This window comes from Nuphar pumila, chromosome 4 (genome assembly GCF_984573655.1).
Source record: "Nuphar pumila chromosome 4, dmNupPumi1.hap1.1, whole genome shotgun sequence".
Classification (NCBI taxonomy): Eukaryota; Viridiplantae; Streptophyta; class Magnoliopsida; order Nymphaeales; family Nymphaeaceae; genus Nuphar; species Nuphar pumila.
Window position 1 is genome coordinate 134285789 of NC_143252.1, and position 11951 is coordinate 134297739.

The 11951-nt window shown below is 40.4% G+C and overlaps 1 protein-coding gene across 1 annotated transcript; it reads right to left on the minus strand.

The window, feature by feature from the left end:
* Window positions 1–500: 500 nt before the first annotated feature.
* LOC149841147 (phosphatidylinositol 4-phosphate 5-kinase 2-like) lies at window positions 501–5369 on the minus strand. The gene is made up of 9 exons (XM_090005200.1): window positions 4632–5369; window positions 4286–4593; window positions 3498–3665; window positions 2772–2937; window positions 2537–2647; window positions 2248–2441; window positions 2019–2149; window positions 1858–1918; window positions 501–1346 (listed from the first exon to the last, which is right to left on the minus strand). The coding sequence occupies exons 1-9, from the start codon at window positions 5367–5369 to the stop codon at window positions 1049–1051; spliced, it is 2175 nt and encodes a 724-aa protein (XP_089861326.1). The 3' UTR covers window positions 501–1048.
* Between the last annotated feature and the right edge of the window lie 6582 nt (window positions 5370–11951).

An 11951-nucleotide genomic window follows, 5' to 3' on the forward strand; every position in this document is an offset into this window, starting at 1 on the left:
CCCCTCTTTTCCTTCCTCATTTCTCGAGTTCGGCGTTGTATTCATTTTCCGGTCACTCTTTTTCATCCACGGTCTGTCACACTTCAAGATCAATATAAACCAACCTTTAGCCTTATGGTGCAGAGTTAAATGGCACCATTTTTCAGACATCTAGGGGCTCACCCCTTGAAGCTGAAAGTGGAGGGAGTGACGAGGAAGGAGAGGGTGTTTAAAGGGATGCCACGTGGATTTTCGTTATTCATTTTTTTAAAAATGTCCGTCATACCCTGAATCTTAAAATTCCAGAGGGATGCTGACCAGTCAAAAGAGTGGCACACCAATCTCAAATGACAATATGCATGATTCTTCCTTGTGGGGGAAAGGTAAAAAGAGCAAAAGAAAACGGAAATCAGCTGGAAAAAATGTGCATATATACAATGGAATGAAGCCTCATTAGAGAATACATCTCTCCCTCTCTCTCTCTCTCATGCATGCTGCTTTTCTCTCCTTTTGATGCTACCTTGCCCAAAACCCTTTTCTCACATCCCTCACCACCTTTGCAGTAAGGCACTGTAAAAGCAAAATTCAACACATTCAGTCCCCACCCACCAAGGAAAAGCCAAAAAAAATAATCAGAGAAGCACCTTCTCATCTTTTCTTTTCTTCCAACTTTGAATTCCTTTCTTCCTGTTTTCTTCTCTCTAACTGTACAATTATTTAAATTCCTCCCCAAAACCTCAATTTGGGTAACAAAGATAAGGAAAAAAAAGAGAATTAATCCCAATGCCACCATCTAAAATTTACAAAACCTTCCAAACGGCTGTCTTCAAAATTCAGCCCGTATATCATCTTAAACCGTCCATCTCTGATATCTTCTCACAAAAACTGCCATTCCGAAAGCTCAATGGGGCCCACCTGATGCAACCGACGAGATGAAGCATCTCAATATGTGCCTTTAACCATATGATTCCACACTGTTCGCTCCGGACACCCTGCCTCAGCTGGGCCCGCGCTCTCATGACTTCAGTCTCTTTGTTGTTCCTACGATCAGATGAACCCATGATTGAGGTCAGTAGTCCTCCATGAAGATCCTGCTAATGAAATCCCTGAATCTTTTCGAATATAGCTTTGGATCAACGGCCGATATTGAGATTGGATCGACCTGGAAAGACTTGTAGGCATGTTCCAGTTTCTTGCTGATATCGTAGTCTTGAAGTATGTCAATTATCCCAAAATATAGAATTACATCATACACTTCACCTACAGGGGATCCACCACCATTTGATTGACTGTACTCAAAATCACTTCTCCGAACCACTTGCTCCACCCTAGCAGGCATATTTGCGCCAAGCCGTACCAATGGATTACTGCAGAGAACAACAATGCATTCAGATTTATTCTAAATTCAGATCAAACACATGAGCAGAAATTTCAAACTATGACATGCGAACCAAAATCATTTTAAAATTTCAGACTAGTGAAGCATATTGACTGGACAAACAAACCTTTATAAGTTTTAAACAGTGAAAGTACAAATTCTTGAACCTTTGATCCCCATGACTACAATGCATAATTGAATGCCAGTGTAAATTGGCGTTTTCAGTCTTAAACAACTGAAACTAATGGAATATAGAGAGGATAAAGGTCAGGCAGCTCAGAGATGCGGAGTTGGATCAATCAATTGGCAAAAATCTACTAACAGAACATAGAAAAGACATGATAATTTAGTTTTACAAATGAATTTTGATGACTGGATATGTGATGGAAAATAGAATGGAAGTTTTTGAATTATCTCATGCACCAAAACCAAGTTCAGTTGCATTATCATAGCCTAATTCTACACTGGTAATTGAAAAAGGAAAGAACAAGACAACATACCAGGCAGCCTGAGGTCGATTTTTATCCTGGTGAAACCAAGAGTGATCAGTTCTCTCTTTGCCTGGCACATATAAAATATGGATTATAGATTGAACAAGGTTATGATTTTGATCCATCCAATAGCATCCCAAACTATATCAACAAGTAGACAATTAACTTACAAGGTGAACTAAATGAATCCTTAAAGACGCCTGTTGTGGCAGTGAAAGGGTCACAAAAGTGAAGACCCACCAAAAGACTGTAGTCCATGATTCGTTCGGCTTCCAAGAATTGGCAGTCTCTGTCGATTTGCCTGAAGATGGCAACAAAAAACAGGCATGAGAAAATCAGAGATGCAAGACAAGTCCGCCCACCCTTGGTAGAGAGGTTTTCAGAAAAATGAGCAAGCACCTGAGCAGTTCCTGGAACCAATGTCTTTCAAGGCGGAACACAAAATTAAGATCAAGGTCTTTGAGGGTGGTAGTTTCATCAATCTCTACCTCAGCCTTGTCTGTAGAACGTCCATACGAGGAACCTTTCAGATCAAACCGTCTGTGTATTCGATGCTCTGAGCAGAACAAATTTCCCATCACAATGAATCTGACCTGATTCAAATCATAATTGAGTCCGATTAAGAAAGATATTAACAAAAAAATTCAGTGCTGATTTTAAAAGAGCAGTAGTTTTCATGGATGCTCACCTTCTGACCACCAACAGGCTTCACACAATGAACACCATAAAACTTTGTTACAAGTGAGTTCTGGTACTCATGGAAGTGGTAGTAATAACTCGGAAGCATCCGAAGAAGAACCTGCAAATCCAATACAGCAAAACTCAACAACAGATGACATAATCTATGCACGATGCACATTTGAGTTCCACATGCTCAAGACAACCGGAATTCAAGCAAAATGTTAATTGCAGAGAAAACCTACCTTCACTTCTGATTTCTTCACAGTCTTTATCATAAAAAGATCATCATGGGTAAGGTAGAAGAAACTGCCGCTTTTACCAGGAGATGACAGCACCCGAAGAGCAGCATTTCCACAGATGGACAGCATGTAATCTGCTGGATCAATTTTGAAGAGGTGGCGCAAGTGTCTGATGGCACACAACAGTACTAAATTATTAAGAATCACCCATTGGTGACAACTGTCATGGAAAGAGAAAGCAAAAGGATAAAAAATATTTATCATGATAGACACTCAAACTAATAAGAGAATCGTCACCTAAAGAAAAGGCATCAATACTTTAGAACAGTCAGATAATACAATAGTGCAAAGAACAACAAGTAGGTAGAAATGCTAAAACCCAGCAGGCTATCAAAAAATGATACCCTCAAACATTGAAAGTAGATTCCTAACAAAAACCAAACAACGCAAAATGCAAAACAAATGAAGCTCCTCAAACAGAGGACATTTTTGATGCCCAAAATGCAGAAAAGGTCACCACAAAAGCAAGAGGACCAAAGATTTAAGCAACTGTTGTCACGATTCAAAGTGACCAACTCTTGAAACTTTCAACCCCAAATAAACCACAATTAAAGCTTGGATCAGTATCAGAAAATTTTCGGAATGAGAGAAAGAACCAGAAACGAAGCAGAATTCAAAAAATCATGAGGGCAATGAAAAACAAATCTTCAGGAAGATGAAATCGCTAACCTGAAAACAGCCGGGCAGTAATCCTTCCATCTAAACTCCACGGACTGATGTGGAGGAGTGATCTTCGATCCCTCAGGTGGAAATCTGATCCAGAACCTCTCCGTCGGATCAAAATCCACGGGCCTCAGCTCCTGCATAGGTGATGCAGATGATTTCCCCACCGAATACCTACATTAAGAATAAGAAAGAAAAATCAAAACAATCAATTTCTGAACAGTGATCAATCTTCTCACCAACAAAATCACTACTAACTGATATCCTAATGAAACTAAGGCCACCAACAACAAGAAACCGAAATATCCATTCTTATGCATACGAAGAAACCGCAACTTAAAAGAAAAATTGAGAACTAAAGTCACCATTTAACCAAGGATCTGCAAAAGTGAAGAACAAACAATTGCCGCAAGCAAAAGATAATACCCAAACCACCATTTATATTTGTAAAAGGTCAACCACGTTAATGAAGAAGATGACTCAAAGAAATACCCATTTCGTTTGAAGGAAACACACCAAATCGTTTTAAAAAAGAAAAACAAACGAAACTCCAAATCTCCGTTGAAATCTATCAAGAGGAAAAACGTAAAGAAAAAGAGAAATAATGGACTAATAAAAAAAGAGGTAGATATCTCAACCATTACCTCAAATATAACAAACGCCCAAGTTTCCATTCGGCAAAACAAGGAATACCTTTCTCGCTTACAAACTAAGAAACCCCAAAAAACAAAAAAAAATCCAAGCATCATCAAATCGAATTACCCGTAAAAAAAGGGAGAGAAGAAACCAAATACCGTATACCCAGTTGCAGAGTCAGCATCAACTCGTAATTCTTGTGACCCTTCGATATAGCCTGACCCTGTTTCTTCGCCTCGCCGGAGAACCTTCCCGGCGTTCCCCTCCTTAGGTACCCCAGGCCACCGCCCCCGCCGGCCTCTGCCTTCCAAAACACCGAGCTCCCGTCGATGATATCGCATGTGATATCCCCAGCCTCACCATCCGAATCCCATATACAAATCCGGTCGAAGTTCCGGCTAACCCTCCCGTCGGCCGACGACCTTTTCCTCGTCATCCCCGTCCCCCCACCGCCATCACCATCCGGCTAAACCCGGAGCTCGAATTCCGGCGATGCAACTTCGCCGGGTAGAACATGCCGCCCTGCTGCTTGGGATCGCGGTTCCAATTTCCGCGGTAACAGCTCCCATCGGACCACGTGAACTCCCCCTTCCCGGTGGGGAAGCCGTTCTCCCACTGCCCTTTGTATCGGTCCCCGTTCGCCCACACGAGCACCCCCTTCCCCCAGATGACGCCGGACCTCCATTCCCCGACGTAGTGGTTGCCGTTCTTCCAGGAGTACCTCCCAAGCCCTTCCTGCAAATTCATCTTCCAGCAGCCGTCGTAGACGTCGCCGTTGGCGTAGATCTTCCGGCCGGAGCCGTGCTTGCGGTTCGCCGCCCACATTCCCCGGTAGGTGTCGCCACGGGTGCCGGTGAAGGTGCCGGAGCCCTCCATGAAGCCGGACTTGAACTCCCCTTCGTAGGTGGCGCCCGAGGGCCACGAGAACTTGCCCTTGCCGCAGGTCTTGCCGTGGCGCCACTCCCCTTCGTACATGCACCCGTCGGACCAGAGGTACTTCCCCACGCCGTGGGGCAGGCTCCCCAAGAACCCACCAGAGTAGATGTCCCCGTTCGGGAGAACCCTCTCGACCACGCGAGGCTGGTCGCCGGCAGCGGCGGTTGTGGTGGTGGCGGTGGCGGTGGCGGTGGCAGGGAAGAGGAAGGTGGTGGGCGTGACCCTCTTGGCCGTCTGCGCTCGCCGTGTTGATGCCTCCGAGCTCGAAACCACGACCTCCTCCAACTCGTCGTCTTCCTCCTTCATCTCTTCGGCGCATTCATGGAGTGCTTCACCCTCCGAGAGAGAGAAAGAGAGAGAGAGATCACCAAGAAAACATCCTTGGAATACTCTCAGATTGGATTTGGGGTCCTTTGAGAACTCCCAGAAAGAAAAGCAAAAAAAAAAAGCAGGCCGGGGGTAACTTTGTAGAGATAGAGATTAAGACAGTCTAGAGAGAGAATGAGAGCTTAAGAGAGGCTAGAGAGAGAGAAGAATGGCTTGAAATAGAGGTGGTGAAACAGAAAGAGAAGGGTAGAGAGAGAGAAAATGTAGTGCGAGAGAGAGGAGCGAAACGGTAAAGAGCAAAAAGGAGAGGCGGGGAGCTGGCGGTGGCAGGCGGTAGCCCAACTATGACTAAAATGCCCTCGCTTTCGAACATGAGGTTGCGTTCATGCCATCGGCCACGTCTCCTGAGTCCTGAAAGGTTAACCCACCCCCATCATCTCTCTCTCTCTCTTTTGTCTGTCTAAGGATCGCCTTTTTGATGGGTGACGAAAATGCCCCTACCGTCGATTTTTTTTCCTCCTCCACACAACGAGATGGCCCCTGTCCGCTTCCAGTCCTGAAGCCGATAATGCCCTTCGTACCACCTGTAAATTTACTGAAAAACCCCTACAAATAAATCGTGACGGTTTTTTTTTTTCATCCGTTAAGGGTCCCACCTCCCTCTTTCCCTTCTCGTGTTGTAAGCTTGTCCCTTGTTTCTTTAGCACACCACGTTCTCTTGTTTAATTGTTCTTAGTTCATTAAAAACCTGCCGAGGAAGATTTGTAGAAAAAACATCACCAAAATTAAAAATAAAAGTAAAAAGAAAGTCTAGAAAGTGCCTCTAAATTGCTTAAGTTTATGACTTTTTTTTTTTTTAATTATTAGTTGGCTTTTGTGTGACATTAGGACGAAGATTCGATTCCCCAAAGTTGCAGGCAACGCGGGCTCACGTTGTCCATCTTTTATTTCTTTTTTTCTAAATAATCATCAATTACTAAAAAAAAGTAGTAGTGCTGAATTACTTTAAAAAAAAAAGTGATTTTTTATTTAAATTTATTTATCGTTTTAAGAACCCCGCTGGAATAACGTGCTTCCATGGGGAAGGTAGTCTGCCGCTGTGATATCAGACCGTGCAGATTTTCTTTCTTTCAAAAAAAAGACCGTGGAGATTTTTTTATAAATGTCTATGTTATTTTCAGAACGCATGGAAAATAAATGAACTCCATGTTTATGTAGGCACTTTAAACATTTAATTTATCATAATATCGTGTGATTGGAAGAGAAGTATTCAATTAACGCTATGTTCACGTTTTTTAACTCGAATTTCTCGAGGCAATGTTTTGATGTTTGACTTTGTTTATTTATTTTTTAAGCTATGTTATTTATTTAATTTATTTAAAGTACTAAGATTTCATTGATAAAAATGCAAAAAAATTAAATTTTGAAAAACCCTGAATTTTCAATTTATCTGTAACTCGAACTGCTTAATCCAAACAAGAATTGATTGTGATCTAAAAAAATAATTGGTTTGATGTGGGTCATGTCGTGTTGTTTCAAGATTCATCTAACAAAAGCCTACTTATTTATATTATATTTATTGGTGTGTGGTGTAGGCATATCATACTCTTATATTATATTCATGAAAACTATAATATGTAAACCAGTATGAACCAAGATTTTTATTGGTTTTTTGCAAATCCAAACCGGCAGATACATTTGGTGTGGTCCATTTGCTTAGAATATGATCTAAGAGTTTGTTTTTCTAAAAATCAAGCATTTAGATCGGCATTGTGAAATTTTAGAAAAGGATAAAAAACTTTATGAAAATCTTGTTACATACCGTGAGTTTAAATATTTTACTGGTTTACATATTTCAATTACCCCGGTCAATTCTCATTTTGCCTCTCTGTTTTCTAATTTTTGTGGCCAATCTAGATGATGATGTTGTTAGTAGCTGAAAACCTTACCAGTTCATTAGAAAACCAGATTTTTGTGTCATCCAAATATTTGATCAAATTTGGCTTAGGCTTATCGCTAAAAAATGAAATACTTCAATTTTTTATAAGGTTTTATTATGTCATCCAAAAGCTCCCTTAGGTCATGTTTGCATCATGTGATACTCTTCTCTATGAACATCACGTTAAGAGTACTGTATATATAGTCATTAGAATGTGAGAACTGAAATATGAGAACTAGAAATATGGGCATTTTCAACACTTTTTTAGCTAATCCAACTGGATGTACTCGGCATGGTGAATTTACTAGTAATCATTCATCGGATCGTATATTTTTTATGAAAAAATATAATTTTTAAATACTTATTTATGAAGATTATAAGCCATTGATTTTAAAGCCTTAAAAAAAATCTCATTTATGCATCAAAATCAGATGATTCAAGAGTGGGTTCTTATAGAACCAAACATGTAGATCACATCATTACAGTTAGATTCAAGATAAAAGAACAAAAACTCCATAAAAATCATGATTCACACACTAATTCTCATATTCTAGGGACATATATATATATATATATATATATATATATATATATATATATATATATATATATATATATATATATATACTTCAATTCACTAGTCTTCCCTTCACAAAAACAAAAAAAGCTGCATATGGTAAAAGAATTCACTAGTCACTTAATTCATCTCACCAATCATATGGCAATATTCCATGGGCATCACAGCAACAAAAATAATAGGGCCACCACATGTGATTGGCTGTGCACACAGAAGACAAAGATCCCAATTGCTTTGACATTTAGGATCCACTCATTTCCTATGGGTGCATTGCAGTTGGGATCCACTGATCTCTGGACTCATTTCTTATGTGTGCAAGCCAATCACATGGGCTGGTAAATAAGATGAACTAGCCGAACAAAAGGTGTTGTTGAGTGTGGCTGGTTCATGATCGGTTTTACCGAGACCCGATTTCATGAGTTCGGATAAGCTCTTTATAAGCCGAGTCATAAGCAGCTTGTCTCGTTTCCCAACCCTAAACATTCATGAGCACCACAGCAACAGAACGTGGGCTCCACTCGGGATGTTGCTATGTGATTGGCTGGGCTCGTGCGAGAAATGAGTAGCAAGGTCAGTGGTTACTGAATGCCTTTCTAGGTGATGAAGGTAAGGGCACGCGGTGGGACGCAATCATCCAAGGCGACAATTGTGTCCTGCCTGTGTGGGACCCATATCCCGCATCAAATGTGGGATGTTGGTGTCCAACGGGCACAAACATAGTGTTGCATAACTTTTTTGGGGGGGGGGGGAACAAATTGTCAAACCCCAGGCCCAAAAATTTATCTTGGACAAAGTCGTTCAGGATGCAGTGCCCGGGACAACTTGTCCAAGGCGTTAAACGTGCCCTAAGTGATTTATGGTTGCCAACCCAGGTGATGTGGTTGCTAGTAATTAAACCTTGTGGCTGAGAGGAAAGGGAAGATGTAGGGTTGCATGATATGGTGATCAAAGAGGGGGTTGCATTGTGAAGGATTTGGTCTCAATAAACTAGGTTTTTACCAATGAATACTTAAGAGGGGAAATTGCCCTGTTAAAAAAAGGTTTGTGAAAATATTGTTTTAGTATTCATCCAAACTGATGAAAACAGGTTTAAGCCTATTACTGTGGGCCCCAAAGGGGTTTGGCATAGTGGGATGGGAGCTAGGCTACTAGTCTAAAGTTCAAATCTCATAGGCGTCAGCCCTTGCCCAAGGGGTAAGCCCACAGAGTTTTATGCTGTCAGGACAACAACAATAAGTACAGCAGGCAGAGCCAGTGCAGCTAGGTCTCTGATGTTGGAGGTGGTTTTTTCATGTAAATATAAAAAAAAAAGTCTATTACTGTGAAAAATGTTCAAAACCAAACTTATACCAAGTTTTCGGTATCATCCAAACCGTGTTTCACCCCTTATTAACTGACTAGTTGAGGGTTGTCAGTCCACCAATACATTTTGTAGCCATGGGTGTGCAACTCTGGTCCACTCATCCTCTATGTCATCCACACGGTCAAACTCCATCTTGGTAAGATTCCATTGACACAAGTTGTTTTGATAAGATCGGACCTTATAGATAGATTTAGCATGGTCGATTTGATAGAAATAATCATTATTAAAAAAAAAAAAGAATCAACATTTGGATTGTATTTTTTTAACAAAAAAATATGAATGTTTAATTAATCAACAAGTTTTGGTATATTTTTATAGCCATTGGTTTTGGGATTGATAGAAAATCTTACACACTGATCAGATTTTGATGATTCAAATGTCGATATTCACTAAATGAACCATGTAGATCACATATATGGCTCATCAGCTTTGATCAACACAACTTGCATCAAGGAGATCTCAAGATGGGGTATAATGATAGAGATGACATATGGGATGAGTAGAACTGAATTAGTAAAAGAGAGAGCCATCTTAATGTTTGCTAATTGCTTAGTATTATAGTTATTGGAAGCTTTTTAAAACCTTGGAAGTTTGAAAAAATTTCCCAAATTTTATAACAAAGTAGCTGTTCTTGATATTGTAGATATCTTTCTTATGCAAACAAAATGCACTTTAAATTATAATGAAATCTACAGATAAAAAGAATATTTTTTTTATATAAAGGTACTTAAAATTCATTAAAATAAAGAAGGTGCATTTTATCTATATTTTTATATCATTTTCTAGCTGTTCCTTTTTTTGCTTTCCTGTATATTTCCTAAATGTCATTTCATATGTGATTTTATCGCAAGTTAAGCAGTCCATAAGTAAGGCTTTGTTTGGAAACTGAAAGTTAGGATGCCAGTTTATGCATTTGGTAAAAACTTAGTCAAACTATCTAGTGGTGGGTGTTTCAAAACAGTCTGTTGGGATGAGACTTCATGCATTGGATAAGGCAGTGAGACCATCTCTCCTTTGTATTTGCACTAAAGATTGGACTGGGTAACTATGGTAGTTGCCAAATTCAAGATTTGACAGCTGCCACCTTTCCTCTCTAAATAACTGCCTAAATTCCTTTCCACATGATAAGCTGCACATATTATATTATAAAAAGATACAACCAAGCAACAAGTAAAATGAAAAAATGAAAAAACAAAAAGGATATGTCACCAACAACTAAAGTATTATTATGTGTCTCCATCTACATGGATAATATTTAAAGAACATGCAAGACCAACCCTAGTGGCAGAAGCTTCAAAGCCAACCGAGAGAAGTCAGATGGTCCATCGATCTATTTCTGAGAGGTAGAGTGCAGCTCGCCATCTCCCTCATGGTATGTGCTGGGAATGTCAGACCAAGTACATGTTATCACACAAGAGCCTGGGCAAGCGATGCACACACGTAAAACTAAGTGTTATTATAAGCTCATTGTCTTGGGGACACATTGCCCTGCACCATGTGAGACAATGGACAAGGTGGCCACTCATGTTTCAGGCTGGAAGCTTCGGTCAGATATTTTTACAGTTAACACAAGGAAAAAAATGACAGTTTTCAGCTGCAGTAGCGATGATGAAGTGGTTGAAAGGAGTTTGCACATGATAGAACTGAATTCACTTTATTATAATGGTATGGAAAAAAAGTTTGTGAACTCAAACGAGAAAATATCATTGGTGGGCAGGAGGATCGAGTATTTAGAGTTTTATACCGGCAGTCACTGAAACAGGGTCACGATCAATGCGGCTGCGGCACCTCTCGGCCCTGGATGTCCAAACATTAGCGGCGGTTTCTTTCCATTATAAAGATTAAAAAAAGGGATAATAGTCGAACTTGCTCTGGGGCTTTTAGACGCAGGAAAGCACCTAAAGTTTTAAAATCCGCCTTTTTTCATCCTTACACTTCATCCTCCTCGAGTTTTTTTTTTCTGAAAGAAGGATATATGCATTATCGGTAGAAGAGGATACAAAACAGGAGGAGGGGTGTGATGAGATATCACACCAACCCAAGAACAGTTACATGAAAAACAGGACAGAACAGTCCCAACGGAAAACAGGGAGGGACTGAACTGAACAGAGCAGAAACAGAGATAAAAAATCAAGCAACAATAACCGTGGCAGGCCAATGGAGGGCTTGATGGTACCCGGTAAAATTCTATTACTCTATTAACCCCAATCCAGTCCAGGCCATTTTCAATTTGCTTTGTCCCTAACTTTCCATCTTAACTGGTCAAGGATGAGAGCTTGCCGGGTGTGATGGCCTCTGAAAATATGCTGATTTCTCTGAAAACTTGCTTTGTTCCAAATGAATTTTTCAGAGCTTACCTTTCAAATTCATTTGTGTTGCAATCCCTAAGAAAGGCAAAGTTATCCCAAGATAAGCTGAAATCGCCCTAAGCATGGTTCAACAGATCACACATATATTTGCACTCCCAAAAGAGATGTGAAAGTGATTCGTCTTCTCTCTCTGACGTAAAATGCATATGTTGGCTCGATGCATACCCTGACGCTTTAATCTCATCTCCGTGTTGATCCTCCCATGTAGTATTTGTCAGTCCATATGATCTACTTAATGAAAGAGACCCTCCCCACGATGCCCTCTTGGGAAGCCACTGTACCAATGGAGTGCCCAATGCCCGGTAACGTGAGA